The 21497-nt window shown below is 39.6% G+C and overlaps 1 protein-coding gene across 5 annotated transcripts in view; it reads left to right on the top strand.

Annotated features, from left to right (window-relative positions):
- Nucleotides 1-21497, top strand: part of FOCAD (focadhesin) — a 293131-nt gene that overhangs the window by 229213 nt on the left and 42421 nt on the right. For all 5 annotated transcript variants that reach the window (XM_025216584.1, XM_006034585.3, XM_025216583.1 and 2 more), the window contains 6 exons: nucleotides 4267-4359; nucleotides 7634-7722; nucleotides 9921-9962; nucleotides 12793-12901; nucleotides 16809-16925; nucleotides 19259-19497. In XM_025216584.1, coding sequence (XP_025072369.1) covers nucleotides 4267-4359; nucleotides 7634-7722; nucleotides 9921-9962; nucleotides 12793-12901; nucleotides 16809-16925; nucleotides 19259-19497 — 689 coding nt within the window. The remainder of the gene's footprint in view (nucleotides 1-4266; nucleotides 4360-7633; nucleotides 7723-9920; nucleotides 9963-12792; nucleotides 12902-16808; nucleotides 16926-19258; nucleotides 19498-21497) is intronic.

Raw genomic sequence — 21497 nt, 5'->3', positions numbered from 1 at the left:
CCTGCTGTCATGGGAGGACCTGGTAGGCTATAATGACCAGCCCTTGCTCCCAGTAATAGCAATGTGGATTTTGCTTTGGCTTCAGCCAGTATGAGTGACTGCACATACTCATGTTAAAACTGGTTTCAAGATAGAAGGATTGAAATTTCTGTTGAAGGTAAGGGAAAGTAGAAGAGCTGAACAAGATAAATCACAAAGATGCAGTAGGTGAAACCATGTCTGAGATGAAAGCAGAGGGAAAGAATGGAAGAATCGATTGACTTGAAAATGAGTAGATAGTCTCTCTTAACTTGTAAGGTGAACAGTTTGAGGATGATTGTATTGAGTAGAGGACAGAAGGATGTCAGCCAAACAAGAAGTCAGAATATGTAATTATTTATAAAGAGTTACACAACCTTTGTAAGTAATGTGTAATTATTGAAAGAGAGTTACAAGAGAAGAAAAAGGCAACAATTCTGATTGTGATGGGAAATGCCAATAGCACCTTGACAAATACTGAGAAAAGGTGCTGTTTAATGGGTTTTGTCAAAGACTGAGGATCTGATTTAAGAGTTAAAAGCTTTTCTGGGTTTTTTTTTCTCTTTATGGTCTTCTGGTTGAAGTAAATTATCTCCATTTGCTTATTTAAGGCTGTTGGCTGATCAACTTAATTAGTACTTAATTAATATGTCTGGCTGGCTACAGGGAAACTGGCTACAGGGTAGGACCCAGAGAGTTCTTATGAATGGATCTGTCGTCCTGGCACTAAGTGGCCAGTGGTGTCACTCAGGGTTTGTGCTTGGACCAGTCCTTTTCAACATCTTTATCAATGATTTGGATGGGGGAGTAAAAAGCTCACCGGCCAAGTTCGTGGATGACGGGGATTCGCCGCGTAAGGACGTGGCCCGCTGCAACCCGATGACATCCAGGAGCCTGCCCTCACTGAAAAGAAAACCCTGGCAACTTAGCCAGACTGGGGTTCTTCCTTGCTCTCACCTGCCATGACTTTGATGTTTTACTGAGTACCAGGAGGGATGGTGTTCACCCAGACTGACCCAGCTGTAGGCATCTCCAGTGGGTTCGGCTCTGGGAGAAAAAAACACAACAATAAAAAGAAGAAAAAGAACAAAAACTTGTCCAGCAGGCTTAGCTGCTACCCTGCCTACAGCCCACCGGCTCTTGCAGCTCCTGCCACACAATCTTTATAGCCAAATCAATTAACTGAAATGCTGCCGCGATAATTGAGAGACTGTGGCGGTGATTAACACCCGTTATGAGTAATGAGCTCCGCTGAACTCTCAGATCAATCGATCTGTTGCCCCATTCCCTGGGAAGTTCTCCACAAATGGAATGTTCAGCCGGTCCATGCTAAGAGCTGGGGGGCTGGACCCGATGATTTGCAAGGACCCTTCCAGCCCCTAACAATTTATGAATCTATAAATACCACTAATATTAGTATAACAGTACTATTGCTGTGAAGTGGTTACTTTAAGCCCAATTATTGACATTCAGAACTCATTTTTTAATGTTAGAAACATTGGAAGATAATTGATGAAGTAAATGAATTCAGCCAATTTTCTTGGTTATGTTTTCTATGTTTAGGAACTAGAAGAAACCACTGGAGGTGTCAGTAGTGTAGGAGCTTGGGTTCATTCAGCACTGGAGTACTTTCCATGTTGAATTGTGCCTGTTGTCTCAGTGTAATAAAAAAGGATAACAACACCCTTCTGGGTTAAGCTTAGCAAGATTTGTTACTGAAGGTGAGCTTTAGACCAGATATGACGACAGCAAGAGGGGGAGTTCTAGAACTTTGAGAATTTGGCATGTTCTTTTAATTTAAAAATGAAAAGTGTATACCTTAAAAAGTGGATACTGAGACATATCCTGTCTCGCCTGTCACAGGCCAGCTGGGCACTGTGAGTGTATCAATTTTATTACAGGCCAACTGGGCTGTTTGATTCAGTTTCGGATCAAGGAGGCAAAGTCAGGAGTGAAATAAAGACAAATTTATTATAGCTTACACACATACAACAGCTAACAGAAAGATAAATGCGATAAGCAGATAATGCAGTATAAAGAGCTAATAGTAAATAATAACACATAATAACAACAGATAGATAGATAGATCAATCTGTCACAGGCCAACTGGGCACTGTGAGGGTGTCAGTCACTGGGTTGTTCAACGCAACATATAGACCGACATGGGTTGGCAACTTATCGATAGTCCCTCAATGCCAGGTGCGCGCCAAGTGATTCCAGCGAAGTCAGGCATCCCCGTTCGATGCTGTCAGAGGGATTACTGGGGGAAGATCTCTAGGGGAAGGACAGTAGAAATAATTTGACACTAGCAATAAAAAAAAAAAAAAAAGAATTCTTTCTGCCTGCTATGGATTTTTTTGAGACATCAATTCACAGCAGTCATTTTAATTACAGAACTCATTTTTGGTATGGCCCTGAAAACACAGATGTTAAGGAGGGGGAGGGGGGCACACCTCAGACACTTTCTTTTAATAAAATGTTGCTGTAATTAAATTTCCAAGCGAGGAGGTAGGGGCAGAGGGAGAGTATACTATTTTGGTTTCTAATATTTGATTAGCTTGGGATGTAATCAGACAATAAACTTCTATACGCTAAATAATAATATGCCATTTCTGTAATACATACAATAAAATTGCTGTTCAAGAGAGACCATGGTTTTTTATGATGGAGTTTCACATTCTTTAGTATCAATATCCCACTTCTCCTAGGGTTTACCTGTTGTAGGTATACACAATTATGGGTATTTAGGCCCAAGTCCATCAAAGCTCTTAAGCACCTTCTTGATCCTGAACGATTCAGTAGTCCTATCGCTACATACTTGGTTACTCTAGGAGTAGTAACCATACTACAGTATTACATATATTACTGTACAGTATTACATACAGCTATAATAAATGACCTTCATTTAAGCTTTATGGTCAGGAAAGGGAGACACGACCAATAGATATGGAGAGCCAAATAATTTACTGGCCAGTAGAAAATTAAATAATTACTAAGTCAGTGCATCTTGTATTGTTTTCTGTTGTGAAATTTCCCATTTTAAATACTACAATTTTCAGAGCATGCTGAAAAAGCAAATATGCCTTTGTAAATTAATATTTGTTGTGAGAGTTAATGCAGGAAAAGGTTTTATGCTTCAGTTTGAGAGTATGCATGTGCATCAGGCTGCAGACTGAGTTCGTCCTTTAACGCTGACCTTTTTGTAAGTTCATTGTGCAGTTGTAACTGGCTATAGACTTCCCTAGAAAATTGTCCAGATTTTTGTAATTTGGAAGAGGTTTTTCCAGAACAAATTATTTCCTGACTGCTACTCATGTTTGAAGAACATGGTTGCGTTGAAAACTCCCTCCTTCCCTCCTTTTATGCTGGAGCTGGTGGTATCTAACATGAAGCCAGAATTTTTTTTTGTTTATTTAAAAAGAGCTCAATATGTTTGTGTCAGGCTATGTTGCACGACTGCAACTATCCTGACTTACATGCCTCAACCTTTGTTTCCAGCTTAAAACTCACTACTTCGGGTTAATCTTCCACAGATGACTTCCTTGTGCCACTTACTTCATTTTTGTGTGTAACAGCACTCCTAAAGTAGTATTTGTGTTTTTAAGGCAGACAAAAGTACTCAAGAGGTATGGTAAACACCAAATTAGTGATGCTTTTTCTTTGTTCTGTTGCGTCCTTAAACCCCCCCACCACAAACACTTGCTTAGTTTAGGTATCAATCCTACACACCCTGTCAGTAGTGATTCCACTGATCTCTGTGAGATCATTTAATTGATTGACTCTATTGATCCATCTTGGGGTTTTCTATGATATGCTTCGCTATAATATTTGAGTGCTGTTGCTTACTAAACACAGTAGTAATTATGGTACTTGGATGTTTCCAGTGTCAGACCATTAAATTGTGAACTGCCTTGAATTCAGACATTCTCTCCTGTTTGTCAAAGAACTATCGTATTTAGGGCACAGCACAAATTATCATTGTTTCCTCTGACCTTTCCCTTGTGTGACCAAAAGCAGTTTAACTTGAAAAACAATTCTAGTTGGCAATATTCAGATGTCTAGACTGATTATCCTTGGCTTTACTATTGGAATTTTTTGTTTTGCTGGGGAGAGGGAGGGTAGGGAGGGAGATAAGAATAGTACAAAGAAAATACAATCATTGAATTATAATGCTAGAGAGCTGGCTGTGAATTACACTTTTGGCAAATTAATTCTAAGAGAGTTGTCCTTTCTGTTTATGTCATACAGGTTAACATACAGCCTTCTGAATGGTATCGCTCTCTCCTGCTCCCTCCGTCCTGGCTTGGATTTATGAGCAGAACATACCATGCAGTTTTACAGGTAGTTGGAGTGATGTGCCCTTTTCTGTATTTTCAGTTTTCCCATCAAGCAATTGAACTGTAAATATCAGCCACAATTCAGTAAAATGAAACCTGCGTTTTAACTGTAAAATTTAAAATAACAAAATATAGACAAGTCTCCATATTAAAGGTTTGGTTAGAGTTCAGCCAGTGTTGGAGGTACGTTTTGACATAGGTGCTGATTTGGCTGAAATACTGGGACTTTCGGAACTGTACTTCTCTGCTGAGATGCTTGTCCCAACTGTGAATAATCCCTTGAGCTGAATTTTAATCAGTTATTCTTTGTGGAAAGAAATTATCTGAAGATGCTGGAGAGTATGACAAACTAGATGATGAGGATGTGAGAACCCTGAACTCCTTCAAAAATGTATTGCTGAAATTTTTATTTTTTTTCTCCGCTTTTCTGTTTGTTTTATTTGAGTTTTAGTCGGAATTAACAAGAGAGCTGCTGTCATACTCTGAGTGAGAGACCAGACTACTGTTGTTTCTGAGCCATTCCAAGCCAGGGCGATCTGAAAATTTCACCAGAAAGTCTCTTCTGATGAGATTATCTGGTCTAATTTCTTGACCAAAAAGATTCTGATATACTTTGCACACCAAATCATCTATAATATTTAGAGCAATAGTTTTCCTTTGAAAGCAGTGAATAGCTTGCTTTGTCTTGCTATCTTGGATGATTCATGTTTGTCTCCCCACATGTGTCAAGTGATACTGGCCACTTCCACAGTGTGAGCAACTCAGACTGCTGAGCAAATTCCTCAAATTTTAACTTTTCACGGTGGGATAATGTAACAGAATTTTACCTTATGAGAGTTGGCTAGGCAAGAGGCCATTTTCAAAATAATTTATTTTAGTTAGTAGCAGAATGTCAGATTTAAATGCTTGTTAAAAAACAACCTACTTTTAAAATAACTATTTAAGGTCTGAACTTCAGAGAGTGTCAGTTGGTGCTTTGTTACTCTCTTGTTTCATGCTTCCACTTCTGACTCTATTTCATAAGCACAGCTTTTACTCATCTGGCTTCTGAAATCCTCTCTAGGATTGACTGGATTGTTGGAGTTTACCATTGTGACTTTGAAGTTTGCTTCTGTGTATGCATACTTTGTTTAAAAGATCTATTATTATTATGATTACATTTCAGGCTTCTATAGCCCTGTTCATCTGCAACTGTCAAAAAGCTTTACAAGTATAAATTAATTAGTTCACATTGCTAATGTATCACTGGGGAGTACGTAAGTAGTAATATCCCAGTTTACTAACTGGGCACAGAGGCTAAAAGATCCTAAAGACTTAATCCTGCTACCCCCTGATGACCACTTTGTTTTCCCCATTCCAATTTGCCAAAACACTTATGTGCTAACAGCAGGGGTGTCAAAAATATGGCCAAATCCAGATCAGAACCTCATGGGGCATGGTGTACACCTGTAGCACAGGGCTGGTGCAGAGGCCAGATCCAGCTCATGGATTTCCTTCCCTTCTGCTCTCTCTTCCCTAGCATACCTGATCTGACAGCTGCTGCACGTGGTTTGGGACCTGTGCTGCGGAAGTGGGAGGGGAAAGGGAAAGGGGTCCATGGGCCTGGTCCAGCCCAGGGACAAGACTCATCTACCTTGTCGGGCCAGATGAGTTTTACACCCCTGACTTTATGCAAACAAAAAAAATCCCTTGTTGCTTTCAGTGAACCTCTGACATGCTAAAGCAGTTTGCAGAGTTGGGGGCAGCATGCTCAGCTTTCAGGATCAAACCTACCTGACTAAAATCAGAGATCTAGATTTAATGTGCCTTGGGGAATTGGAATGGACTCCAAACACATCCTTAACTTTAAGCATGTGTTTAACACGTTGCTGAATCCAGACCTTCGTGAGAGTAGTCAAGTTGAGAAAAGAGGAGTGCTGACTCCCAGTCCTCAGGGGAACAAACTTCCTCTTTGCTTAATAGTAGATGAGAGATTCAGATTTTGTGAATGACATCAGGATTTACTCTCAAATTTTCACAAAAACTAATTCCTAACAGTGCTGAATGTTTGAAAAAAGATGCTTATGATCTGCTGTTTTTAAGAGCCTTGCTGGAAAAATACATGTCTCAACCCAGTTATGATGACCAATAGTTGCTTTAGGGGTTAAAACTAAACCTGCCCACCCTTACCCAGTCTCCTACTCTGGAGATTTGCCTAACACCTTCAGATCAGTCCTCATCAGATGCCAGAACCACCCTATAAACCAGCATTTTCCCACCTTATTCACCCTGTGGCACACTTGCATGGCCGCCCCCACCCCACGGCACACTGGCTGAGCAGGGAAGATGGGCGTGGTGAGCGGCCAAACACTGCAGACCAGAGTGGGGGTGGAGAGGCAGGGCAGGGTTGGGGAGAGAGGGGAGGGATTGGGTGGCAAGCGGCTGAATGCCACAGACTGGGAGGAGGTTGTAACGTGTGGTGGGAAGCAGGTGGCACAATTTGAATCACTGGATGAAGCCACAACCCCCGCCTGTCTGGCTGTCCACAGCAGCAGCAGGGGGGGAGGGGGGGCATGGGTCCAGCCCAAAGTGCTGCAGCACAATGGTTTATAGCAGCGTTCCCCAACCAGTTGGGGAACGCTGCTATAAACCATTGTAGTAAATCTTGGAGTACATCCTTTAAAGTACAGCTACAGCTGTCATCAAGGATTGCAAGGAGAATGGAGTCATTTCAAGTAAAAAGAATGTGAAATTCTGGTTAAAATGATATATTTACTAAATGATGGTTGTTGCTGTCATGTAACCTTGGAGGTAGTTGGATTTCAAAGCTGCTTTCATATGCTGTTCTTTTTGGTCCATGATTAAGAAGGACTTTCTAAGGGTGCAAATGAAGCATGAAGAGTTTGGAAGTTGTTCCCTTTATTTTTCCTGGGGTCGTTTCTGAGGCAGAACAGCTCTATTTGAAGTGCTTCATTGGCTGCATGCTTCTGTATCCTCACTTTTTGAAGCACTTTACAGGCACTTGGTGAACTTCAAATATTACATTTGTCCATACCCTAAGTAGCTTTAACCATTAGCTGCATCTGCAGCTGCCACCCCCATTGCTCAGAATAAAAAAATTACAATGGTTTTGCTTAATATATTATATATTACAGTGGGGTATTATATCAAGAACAATTGGGTCCAATCATGAAGTGGCCCACAAGGGAAGGGTTACATCTGTTACGCAAGGGTTCCCCACAGAAATCTCATGATTATTACCCTTTTAAGATCTTCTGATTTATGCTGTGCTTTGGCAGGGGAGACAGGCAGAGCTGGAGATGCAGTTAAAACATGGAAAAGAGGATCTTGAAGAGGTGCAGTACAAACAATTTACAGCCTGGCTCTGGTAAGGGAATGACTGCTCCTCTTCACTTGTAATGAAGAGTGTGCCTGGCAAAGGAGGAGGGGAATACTTCAAAGAATTTAATGTTACAAGTTTAGCTGTCTGTATGAGCACTAATGGAAGAAAAACAGATATGATCTCTAGCTTTCAGGGGGGAAAAAGAAAAAAGAGAGTTTCGGGTAAAAGGTTGCTGGAATACACAGTAGCTATCCCTTTGCAATGCCTGAAAACTTATGACAATAGCTGGAGGTTTGCATCTAGTTTGTCCAACCTTTGGATGGAAATGATGCCAACTTTAATGAATGACTTGGTACCATATCAGGGCTTACACATCTATTACAATACAAAGGTCTCTCTCTATGCACACCAACAATATCCAAAGTAAAAATAGTTCTTGCAATGAGAAGGTATAGTTATGGTCAGTAGGGAACATGTAATTTGTATCTCTGTCTTTTTTAATTAAGGCTGAGCCAGGGGTTATTTAACAAGATGTAAAGTAACTAGATACAATAGAACAGACTGGAGAACCACATCCATCTCCAATCTGCTTCTATCTTTAGCTTTGTGGGCCAGATCAGGGCTTGTCATGGGCCAGATCTGGACCCACCTAAAGCACCGGGACAAGCAGCAGTGGCATTAATAGGGGCCACATAGGTTAATGCCACCATTGCTCATCCAGCTACTGCCAAAAAAAATAAGTCCCCAGTGGGGATCCATATCTTGGATTTTGGTGGCAAAGTTAATGATAATGGCATCAATCCGTGCAGCTCCCTGAGTCAGCAAAGTGGGTTAGACAACCATGGGGATTAATGCCACCACTACCCACACCACTACAGAAATCCAGGCACCTTCAGGAATGCTGTGGGCCAAATGACTCAGCTCCATGGGCCAGATCCAGCCTGCGGGCCACATATTTTATAACTTATGGTATGAAAAGAAAAGCTTTAGCTTTCACAGAGGTACAGAATCTGCCTTAGCCCCTTATTTCTAGCATAATTCCTCGCTCATGTTATCCTAAACTGCACTAACATGAACAATTGAAAATTAATTTTGTACATGTGCGTATTTAAAAGGCAGGTTGATAGATGAACTCAATGGCTCAATGGAAGCATATTAAGTGTCTCCTCAGGCTGCTCCTTGAGCCCAGTCCAAGCAAGGTGCTGAATAACCTCTTTTGACTTTAGAACAAGGCCAGAGGATGGCTTCACAAAGAGGGACCTACTAGGCCTTTACCAGCGTTTCCTACTTCTCAGTCTGGCCCTGACTTTGTTCTGACATGAACAAGATAATAGAAGATTTTTACTGTTTGTTGGGGGGAGGGAGGTTTGCATCATTTCTATTTAATGTTCACGTAAAAGATTTCAACTTAAGTGAGTTTTCTAATGACAGTACTCAGAAATAAATATTGTGCTTAAGAATGAAGAATCAATTAAATTTTTTTGAAGTATTATTATGTGACTGAAAGGTAGATATCTTTCTGCATGGGATGACAGTCATAGTTAAGATTTACTATTTCATATTGTAAATTCTGGAGTGCAAGGTTTATATGTTTATTTAAAAAAAAATAAGCTTGGCAGTATAAAAGATTTGCTGCAGCCCTGGCTCTGTCTGGAAATGAATACAAAACTAAACAAATACAGGCAAGTCATGTATTGTAAATTGATTACAGTAACATAAAAGGAATTCTAAGTGCCCCTATAGCTTTCATTTCAATAAATTCAGGCCATAGTGCCACCTAATAGCTTAACCATGCATAGTTATGTTCTGAAATATAGTAAACGTTGGATAAATTGTTATAGTTATCCATTGTAGAACATTTTCATTTTATTAGGCTAAGACATAACACATTGATTTGGAAAGCTGTCTGTAACAGCTAGATGAACAGAATTATGGCTGCTGCATGAACTTGAATTTTTACAAGAAAAGAATAAAATATGATAAAAAAGCCCTTTTAGAAAATTATTTCAGTTGGTCCAAGGATATGAAAACGTAAAATGACAGAGGATATGTACATATTTGGTAAATATTTATTTACCATTTTATATCTGTGATGTATTTGCTCTTAAGTCCTATGGAATGGCTATTGGGTTGTGATAGTCTGACTGAGAATGGAAGGACATTTGGAGGGAAGGACTACAGGCAGAAAGTCCCGGCTGCCATGCTATATATATATATTGTGCTAACTCTCGTTTGTATTGCAGGGTCAGAGACATGCTGAGTGATGTTATCAAGGGTGCTTCAAAGTAAGGTTTGCTCATGTATTGAGAGGTTACGGGGAGGGGCAGCCAGTAAGAAGGGAAGGATGATGCAAGCCAGTATTTTCTATTAATAATGACCCATATTATTCATTCTTTTGCCTGATTACTGCTTAAATGTAAGGAAGGGTGCTTTTCCTTCAAAATCAGCATTTTACAGTTGCCAAGGAGCATTATATGTAGCCTGATTTAAATGTGGAATACAACTCTACTGTTTTGATCCAGTCTGTTATATAACTCCTTCCCTCCCCCCCCCCTTTTTTTTTGTCTTTAACTCATTCGTTTTAACAGTTACTTAGCTGTCTCTGGTGTGGAGCATGATCTCATCACAGCTGGCCCATTATCTATCTTTCATACTTGAAGCTTCCTCCATGTGTCCGTATCTGTCCCCCTTGTGAGGACAGAAAAAAGATGTTTTCAGACTGTTACTCATTTGCTCATCTATCACTGAACTTAGTCCAAGGCTTTCAGGGCAGATACAAACATGTTGACCCCACCCTCAGAAACTGCTGAAAAACTTTAGGGATGCTTGCTAGCAGCCTGATGTCACCCCTGCATTCCTCCTCCAACAGATATCACTTTGTTATGGTTGTGGAATCCTGAAAACGACTCCTTATGCTGGACCAAATAGAGGTGTCAAAAGTAGCAAATCTGGATAAAAGCCCTTTTGAAATTCTAGGGTCTGAGGTGGAGGAGAGGAAGAGAACTGAACTGAAGTGGCCTCTGTTTATTAAATACCTATGAAAAATTGGATCCATAATTTAGTGTAAAGCCAAATAAAATATATGGATGTCATAAACTCCAGAAAATATTGAATCCTTTCTCTCAGATTGGGAGCCAAGGTTTTATTAATAAAATTCATTCAGTTGTCAAACTATTTCAGTTGGTATCATTTCATTATTGGTTCCTAGGGTTAAACTTTTCCCAGCTAGTAACGAGTATTATCCATTGGCAAGTCATGCTTCCCAACCCTTGTCTATGCAAAATTCAGTGCAGAAACAAGAACATATTTGTTTGTTTCACTGTGCAGTATTTTTCATTTTGAATAATAAGAAATGAGAAATATTATTTTTCAACATAGCATCAAGATGGCTTGTGTGTCAATGGTGGTGATCTTTTTGCTGGAAGGGTTATGCTTTTGCAAATCATAAGGTCATAGGAAAGTAGGGCTGGAAAGGACCCCACATGATCATCATCCTGTCCACCCTCCTGCTCAAAGGGGATCATTTCTGACTAAATCATCCCAGCCAAGTGTCTGTCCAACCCAGAGGCATAACAAGCAAGATTTGTGACCTGGGGAAACCCTGTGGGAGAGTGGAGGGGGAAGTGCTGCTCAATGCTGGGCAGACGAAGAGGGTTCAGAAGTCTTATGTATGGTGGGGACTAAGAAAACAAACCCTGACTGCTGCTGCTGCCAGTGCTGCTTCCTTTGCAACTGCAGTGTGCGTGGCCTGCCCCAGCTGTTGCTTCTACAGCAGCAGTGTGGTATCCATGTACCCACCTGCTGCTGCAAGAACAACTTCATGGGACTACTGCTACTGGGGCACAGACTCCATGGGAGTTGCAGTTCAGTTCTGGTGCCTCTGTAAAGTTTGCACCTGTGGCTGGTTCCCTGCTTGCCCACCCCAAGTTACACTACTGGTCAAACCTGCTCTTGACAATTTCCAGGGTTGGAGATTCTACAATTTCTTTTCCAACACTTAACCATAGTTAGAAAGTTTCTCCTAATCTCCAACTTAAATTTCCCCTGCTGCAGCTTGAATCCTGTCCCCTTTAGCAACAGAGAATAGCCCATCTCAAACCTTTCCATAATTGCCCTTCAGATATTTGAAGATTATTATCAAATCCCTCCTCAGTGTTCTCTTCTCCAGACTTCATCCTTTCCTCATAAGTCTTGCTTCCCAGACTTCTAATAATTTTTGTTGTTCTCTGCTGGAATCTTTCGAATCCATCCACATCTTTCAAATGTAAAGTCTTTGGGTGTCATAGGTACAATATAAAAGTTTTTGACAATCTGAGACCTATCATGACATGCAACCACTATAACTGACACTAGATACCAACATAAATGTCAGAATAAATACATGAGGAAGTGATTTTAAAGCAATGTGAGGATCCTCTAAGAAATGACCTATTGCCTACTTGTAATTATTTTTAGCTATCTCTTATCTAGAGGAGTCTGGATTCAGTGTCCCAGACATGATGTTTGTAGTCTCCAAAAAAACTATTTTCAGATGCAAAAAGAAATTGCTGGAGACGGGAGGAAGAGTTTAAAATGGCAGCTGGGGCACTTTAACTAAAGCTCATTGAAGGCTTTTGGAGCCACTGTAATTCAAGCACCCTCTCCCCAGCCCCCCATCCACCTCCAGAGCACATGTAAAGATGCCCTATAGTGCTTATAATTGATCCTGCCTTGAGCAGGGGTTGTATAAGAGACTCTGAATGGAGGTGGTTAGTAATCTTCAAGAAATCATTATGTGCTTAGGTCTAGAAGCCATATGTCTTTCAAAAGTTGGCAGTGCTTAGAGAAGGAGATCCATATTGCAGTAGTGTTAGAAGAGATCAAGAAATAGGAAAATGAAAACTAGAGAGAGTCAAAGCTTAGTTTTTATGCATCTCTGGCTTATGTGAAGACCAAATATGGAATGCTTCTGCAGAGCCAGCAAACAATTTGGGAAAGGTGTTAGAGTTTTGCATCTCAGTAAGGTCTCTACTAATACAGATCACCTTTAGCATGTGTTTCCCTGCTTCTCAACTGTGTGTTTTATTGTCCGGACCTCTTTTATGCCTTTTTATTACTGTTTGCTTATTCCAATAGGGAGAGCCCCGTGGTGAAAGGAAACTGTCTCTTAGCTTTAACTGGCCTTGTAGTTGCTGTAGCAAAATATGAAAGCAGCCTGTCCTCAGACATTGAGGGGGGACCAGAGGTGAGTTAAACTTTGGAAAAGTAATTTTGTAATCTTAATGTGATTTTTAGAACAAAACAAAAATAATGGGAGACTGGGTGTTTTGGTAGCTTGGTAACGGAATACAGAGTCTTTAGTACTTTAAATAAATTCATGTCTCATCCTGCTTGGGACTGACCATCTGATAGTGATTCTTGTGCTGTGAGTAAAATGAGCTTGGTAGTTTGTCACAGGGTAGGTAACGCTCTACCCCTCTAGGTTGGATTTAACCAGATATTTCGAAAGATTGTATTGCCATTGTCTGTATTGAACATATCTTGTTCAGAGGATTTCACTTCTAGAAGGGACAATATGATACTTTCCATGGCTAAAAATAGGCATCAGATTTATCTTGGGACAAGGCTTTTTATTTTGGGATTTTACAGACATACAAGCCTGTTGTCCCTATGTTAAGTACCTGGGAAGTACCAAGACAACACTTTTTCCCTGGGACAGTCAGGGCTAAATCAGGTTAATTGCCATTCAAGCTACGTTTGTAGAGGACTTCTGTGTCTGGAGTCTTCAGACCCTGGATAAACCCAACATCTGTTTTTAGCCCACGAGCTCAAAACCCACAAGTGCAAAAGTGGAAATTTGTTTAAGTGTATATAAATATATCCATAGTGTGAATGGCTGATTTATGTATAAGAATAATTATTAATGCATGCACATATATGTAACATTTCTGTCGGTGATTCTTCCATGTCGGTGTGTGAATAGAGAGAGCCTCCTCTCAGAGCTGTTCTTTGTTTCCATTTTGTGTCTTCACCTTCTGACCTCATAATTTTAACCTCAGTGCATTAATTTGGTCAGAGAAGAAGTCCCATTTTCCTTGAAGACAGCTGTAAATATGGATCTATTTTTCAGCTGGGTAAGGAATGTTAAAAAATTGCAGGTATCAGTGCAGTAAGTACCTTGCACTCAAAGCAGCAGCCTGAAACAATTTGTATAATCATATTAAATACAACTAGAAATATGGAGTGCAGTCAATGTGAAAAGTAAAATCATTACACCAAAAATGGCAGATGAGTGGGCTAGCACAGGGCTGCTGTCCAGTTAGCAGTCTGCAGATGCATGCAGTCCATGAAGGGTTTGCAGCTTCCAGGTATCTGGTGTTGTATCTGTATCTGCTGCTTCCCCCAGTGGTCCTCTGTTGCTACCTCTGGGGTCTCCAGGCTTCTACTCCCTTCTCCAGCTGCATGGGGTATAGTGTGCTCCAGGAGCATGTGGCCCTCAGTTGTTCAGAAGTTGCCTGGTCCTGTACCACCATATGAGTGGTCTGATTTAAATACCATTCTACCAAACCAGCTGGTATCAGAAGGATTGCAAAGTGACCTAGCAGCTGAGAATGCCACCTGCTCTTCTGCATTGGGCGCTCTGGCAAGGTCAGGAACACTTTTGATAGGCCCTTGAGAGAAAATAAGCTAACTTTAATTGACCAAAAGCATGGCGAAAGTCCAAAGTTAAAAATATGTATGTCTCTAAGACTCAGTGGACTTCAGAGGAAGAAGAATGAAGTCTGACTTAATGCATTCAGGTCTTCCAGTCTGCCAGCCTTTACACCAGAAGACAACTCTGCGTGTGGTTTCCATAATGTGGCTAGTTTTCAGTTTTCTTGCATCTTGAAAATTCCTTGTAAACCCAGTCTGCACTACTGAGTCAATCTTTAAATTGCCGATATGAATAAATTTGGTGGCTAGATTTGTTTTGTTTTTGCATTTTAAAGGTTTTTTTAATTAGCCGGTATGATCCTTTTAAAGACAGGGCATGATATTTTGCCATAGCATGTCTGAGATTTCTAGTAGTGTTTAGGGGATTTTGCCTGTATCCAGATATCAGGAAATCCTACCTATAGAAACTCCAAAAAGGTCAGAATTTGAACATTATTAAATCAATTTATCTTTCTAGAAAGGAAGTCTAATTCTCAGAGGTTCGACATTAGTATCTGTTAGGGACTGATGACACAACTAGAAACCTGTAGAACCTTTCATTTAAAGATCACCAGTTTGATTGTAGTCCAGTTCAGGAGAGATTAAAAACTGCTTTCCTATTAATCAAGATTTTGGTGGTTTCTACAGAAGATATATGGTATGTGTTGCTTCAATCCTCACACTACAAACATATTTCTGTACCTTTCAGTAAATGTTAAGCTCTTTGGGGAAGAAACAGTCTCTTATTCTAATATAGTGCTTACTGCCAGGCCTGTCTGAATTCTCTAGTTAGCACTCCTGCCAGGGGAGAAGGGAATGTAAAATCTCAGTATTTGTAGTAAATTTGCAAGCATCAGTAATGCTATTTGTCATAGTTGCAGGAAGAGTTCAAAAAGAAGATGACAGACCAAAGGCATGATTATATCTTTTCATGTTTTTTAAATGATAGGGGTTGGTAGAACTAAATTTTTGATATGGCTCATTTGGAGGAGCCTTGCCAACCAATTCTATCAAGAAACGAAGCAATGAAGTATTAGTTAGAGGTCCCTTTAGGGAACTGACTTCCAAATTGTAGGGGGAAAAATCTATAATTTCAGTATATTGATTTATCTGGGTCTATAAACAAATCATATCAGGTTAATTAGCAAAAATACTATGACTTCTGTTCCCTTTGTAAGTTTCTAGGTCAGATGATGGTGGTCATTCTCGGTAGTCATTCTCAGTAGCAGGTTCTGGAGAACAAATCTGACCAAGTAAATTCATAAAATATTTATATGTTGAATGCTTACAGCTACTGAACACAAACGCATACTAACATGATTCTTTACCGAAAAGACTATTGAAATAAGCCTCTGTGACCGCCTAACCTAACTTCACACTAGGTTTTTTCCCTCCGTCCTTATTAAGATAAAGCTTGTCCTTTGGTTTGTTCTGGGATTTTGTTTCAAGGTCTGCATTTTCAAGGTCTTTGTGGAACCATGAGCAAGTCTCAGTTCATCTATTTTACCTGTAGAATGGGGATAATAATATCTCACAGAAATGATGTAAGGATCCATTAATTTCTGATTGTCAGTCGAGCTACTGAGACAGAGAGCACCACGTAAGCACACAAGATTCATTATTCTTTTGCTGATATCATCGCTGCTGAGGCATTCACTATTACATTTGAGATAATTTTGTCTCCCACTTCTTTTTCTGGAGGAAAAAGGGTAGTTGGGTCTTATTCCTAGTAAGCACATGGTGGTCTGTTTGAAGTGGAGTGGACAAAGGTTTTCCACTTTTAGTGACACCATTCCATTCATGGCACACTGTACTTCACATGTTATTTATTGCATTGGTAAGTTGTAGTTCCTATATCAGAAGGACCACTGCAAGTTGTGTTGTTTTGAGTAGGCCTGCATACTCTCCTGTCCTTATTACATAGAACATTTAAAACTATATGAAAAAAGGCATAATTTGACTCGGACATTTAAATCATGGTTGATCTACCTGTATGTGGTGGTTGCCCATGTAGTTTAAGTTAATTAGTAAAATATTGAATCCTGATTGGAGACAAATTCTCTATTCATACTGAAATCATATTTTAATACTTTGTGTTTATGCCTACATTTAATTTGTTAGGCACTGTGATTTGGGGCTACTTGCTTATATTCAACCAGATTGGATCACAGATTGGGGGAAGAAAGGGTGCCTGCTACTGTTACCAGAACTGTCTTAGCCATCTTTGTTTTCACTCGATAGCATTTTAGTCTCCACAGTGGGACCATTTGTAGAATAAAGTGTGAGGCTTACTGTGAGTAAGAGAGGTGGAATTAGCCCCTGGGAGCTGGCACATCAACTGATAAATCTATATTCTGTTCTTGGATGGGGCCTGGTTTAAGAAAAGATAGCCATGACCATTTAGGTGTATTGTTTTTACTAAAGTACTTATTGTCCTATGTCACTTCTATCATTTGCAGACTCAGCCTGATTTTCTTCCCACACACCACTGGATTTCCATGGTGGTAGAGACACTCCTTAGTATTGTGAACAGTCGCTATCGTCCTCAAGGTCAAGTCTTCCCATGGTTCTACCAGGTACATCCAGAAGTTTAAATAAACTTAAAGGAAGGAGTTAAACAGGAAATATTATGGATAAGACATTATGGACATGATTTAATGATCTTAGTATTTGTGATTGCAGGGAATACTTATTTGAACAGTGTGTTTCCTGCAGTGGCTTGTTCTTGCAGAACATATACGGACAGGGGCTTCTTTCTTTCTTCCTTTTGTTCTTAGCACTTTTTTTCTTATTTTATTCCAATTTTTTTCCTTCAGCCCTTTTTTTTGAAATTTGATATTCGAGAGTCTCACCTGCTGTTGATATTAGTCCTTTTAACGTTATTTATTTATTTATTTAATGCAATTACTGTAATGTTTCAGGCTGTACAGATAAAACAATACAAGTCAAACAGGTCAAACTAAATAAGCTCTTGCCATGTTACAGTACCAAAATCCTGAGACGAAGTGCCTCCTATATCATGTCCCATAGGTTGTGAGACACTAGCTTTATTAAAAAGGAGTAATTATGGAGGATCTTCCCTTGAAGATGCATCTCAAGAGTTTCAAATCTAGGGACTATTGGCAAAAAGATCCTATCTTATTTCAAGCTCATAACCAGGACCTAAAATGTGAGAGGTTTTATGAAATACTACTGGTTCTTGAAATGGCACCTGGAGGTGAAATGGGAGTCAATATAGTCTTCAGGCAACAAATAGAGTATAGATACCATTGCTAATTTTACTGCGGCTGTGATTTTTGTTTGTAAAAGCTCCCCTTCTGTGTGATTTTTTTTGAGTGCTATCCCTGTTGTAGAATATATTGAAGTAGGAATATAAATTAGCATATGATATTACTTACAAAGAGGGAACAATTCCCCTCCCAGGGAAAGACTCCATATCTGTCGCACTCTAAATACTGCCATCTTTCTAGCAATAAAACTTTATCTTATCTACTCTCATAGTCAGCCTTCTTCCATGTGCCTTTCTCTGGGAAAGCAGAGTTCAGGTCCAATTAACAAGACATAAAATGAAGTCAGGCAGAAGGATGGCATGAATTAACCAACTGGTAAAACTACAGCTTTCACTCTTGTGGGCTTATATAAGAGGCCCCTCAATGAGGATGACTGTAACATATCTTGAGAGTCTTCCTGAAAGTAAGGAAAAGGTCCATAAAAGTCTGACTGCAGCTAGTTAGATGAAAAAAAGAAATCAAGGTCAGCGGTTTTTAAAGATTACTGAGAGATCTGAAACAGTCAGCTTGGGCTCTTGACCTCTGTTGTCACCAAAAGGAGGTCCTGAACCAGCAAAACCAGTATAGTTTTAACACCTTATCCAAATATAACTCCAGACTGACAGAAGCCAAGGAAATTCAACGACGACTCTGACCAGAATTGCCATGCTGTAACTTATCGAAAAATCTGCCTCCAAAAATAATATGATTTAAAAAGTATATTCTTGAGATGGAGCTTGAGGGTTTAATTTACACAGTTTTCTCTCCCAAAAATACAATATATATTTTTTTAATGCTTTTTTTCCCCGTCAGTTTTGTAAATTCCACAACAGCCTGTAGAAATCACTGTCTTTCAAGGTGCCTTGCATTCTCATTTGAATATTGTTCTCTTTCTTCCCACAGTTATGCATATGTTAATGCATAAACATCAAGCGATTACATACAACTAGGCCATAGATCTGTAAGTCATGGCAGTCATGTGGATTTCACCATTTTTTTTTTTTTAAATGGAAAGGAATTTAAAGCCTTTGTGGAGAATAATTTTTCTGTTGGAAAGTCTAACCACCAGAAATTTTGCAAGATCTGCCGATACTTTTCTACATTAGACTTGATGCCTCTCAAGCATTACAGCAGCATTTTCTTCTTGCTGAATTTCTCACTTTCTATAATTACAGTTATGTTAACATTGCAGCTGTTTTTATTTACCTATCCAGAGAGTGGATCACTTTGCTGCATATTTTAGTAAGGGTTTCAAATATCAAAACAGATCGATATGTTTATCCCCTTACCAGGTATTGGATTCTGTTTTTTCCCCCCAACCTCATGCATATTTTTTACAGTCCTGTATTGAACAATACTTTTTATTTTTAAACTCTGGAAAGAATAATATGGCGACTGAAATATAAAGCTAGTTAGGGGTTAAAAAAAAGAAAGGAACATTGCTTTCGGCCAGCCGTGAGTACCACTTGCTCCCAAATAGAAATACTAGTATGATACTGTATGTTGTATAATTTTAAATGTCTAAAATTCTGAACATTATCTTTGGTAAAAGAAAATTCATTTTCCATCACCAAAGAGGTGTATAAAACCTAAAATTGTCTTCTTCCCCATCCCCCTTTTCCCTCTGCTATGTATACTAGAAATCATATTCAGGGGAAAACACAGCCAGTGCGATTGCTCGCTCCTGCGCAGCCATTGCTTTGTCTCTCTTGGTGCCAGTTTTCATTGTATCCTGCAAGGAGAAGGTTGAGGAAGTCCTGAGCATGCTGACTGCCAGGTTACCTGGGAACCCAAATGCTGATGAGTCTCAAGGTGTTCAAATCCACATGGGCCTTGCTTTGGGGATGTTTATCTCGCGTTTGTGTGAAGAAAAAGTCAGGTATGGATTATAGTATACAGCAGGTGTGTAAATAACTTCCTCCTTTTCCCTGTATGTGGCATTTTAGTTCTGGAGAGTAGAGTGTTTACATTTTGTAGTCAAATGATTCCCAGTGGCTCTGCGTTGTTACTTAAACACAAGCTTTTTTATTGGTCTTCTCTTTCCTCCCTCCTCCATACTGTATTGAATATGTTTCTTTAAATATAACACCAGCGGAGTCACATAAGGATGTTAAGGAGTGGGTTAGCTTCCCTCATTTGATAATAGTAAAATAGCATTCATAAAGATAAGAACATAATTTTTGTGAATGCAGTACTTTTGTGTACTCCATAAGTAATGACATACAACAATATATGCAGTTACTTAACTCAAACAAAACATCTTGGACAGACTATGAGCTGTGTGCGCATAGTAGGGGTGTGGTATCTTCTTTGAAGATTTGATGCTGATTCAGAGAATCAGTGATTCGGCCATAGACACAGTTTTAAATGTTTTTTTTCTACATACCTCGAGGTACCATGCATGACTCATGAACGTTGCGATGGTGGGGCTGATGGAGCTATATATATGTAATACTTCTATAATATGTCTGTATATGTAGCAATGGTATTATGGAAGTAAGTAGAGTTAGTTTTACATGTATATAGATATAGAGCTATCTATATCTATATACAGTTAGATATTGATATTCAAAAGCTAGATATTGATATTCAAAAGATCTCTCTCTCTCTATATATATCTCTCTCTGTATATAGATAGACATCTATATAGATATCTCTCTATCTCTGTGTGTGTGTGTGTGTGTGTGTGTGTGTGTGTATATATACACATATACAAACACAGACACACAAACATGCACTCAGATCTACTATCTATATAACTAGCTTTTCCATATCTATATCTAACTAGCTCTATATCTATAACTATATATACGTAAAACTCTCTCAGTATCTACTTACTTCTATAACAAACATACCATTACTACGTATACAGACTTTTTACACAGGTTTGTCTGGCTATAACTATTATTTATATCCTGTGAAGTTAATGGCTCTGAACCACTTGCCTTTGTTTAAATGTGTTTTGTATCAATATACCATCTTGATGCTAAGGAGCTAGAAGGAAGACAAGACTACTCTTTTTATTATTATTATTTTTAAACCAACCACACAATTGGATGATACATTGCCTCTTGTCCATAGTGACAACAGAGCAACAGATAAGCCATAAAAAGCTCCTGAGAAAGCAGGATTAGATTTTTGAAACATGTTAGGGAATTAGAGCCATAGTTGGGTTTTGTTTTGTTTTAAAGAAGAATGGTATTGAAAGACACATTTTCTCAAAAAATTAATGTTAAATAATAAAGCAAGTCAGCTTTCATGTTTTGCTCACAAAGTTTCTTTCTAGTCATAGATATTAGGGCTGTGCAAAGCTTCAGTCGCTGATTCAATTCGGCGGAGATACAGCCTGTTTCGGTGGCCGAATCTCTGAATCCAGATTGAACCAGAGAACCCTGTAATCTCTCCGAATCACATTGGAACCCTCCAAATCGATTTGGAGAGATTTGGAAAGATTCGGCAATTCAGAAATAGACACAGCTTCAAATGTTTTTTCTACATATCTCTGAGTAGCAAGTGGCTTGTGAATGTTGCAGTGCTGGGGCGGATGGAGTGCCCCACAGAATCATGGGGGCACCCCACCGCGCTTGGCAGCAGACCCGGGAGTGGACCAGAAGCACTTACGGGTCTACCGGGTGTCACAACCCAGTGATTTTGGTGCCTCGGCACGATGGAATTTTCTTGCCATATGAGAGCCTCTTGCATAGCGAGGGTTTCTGTTGCAGCAGAAGAACCTCGGTGCAAGAGAGTTCCCACCAATTTGCAGGGTGCATTTCTTTGCAGCACAGAAATGTACGGTGCAAAGAGTTCCCGCCATTCGAATGCAAATTTATGTCCTGCTATTGGCCAGTGCTAAATTATTCACACGTGGCGGCTAGTAAT

This window comes from Alligator sinensis, unplaced genomic scaffold (assembly GCF_000455745.1).
Source record: "Alligator sinensis unplaced genomic scaffold, ASM45574v1 scaffold120_1, whole genome shotgun sequence".
Taxonomy (NCBI): domain Eukaryota; kingdom Metazoa; phylum Chordata; order Crocodylia; family Alligatoridae; genus Alligator; species Alligator sinensis.
This window is presented reverse-complemented; position numbering and strand designations above follow the sequence as displayed.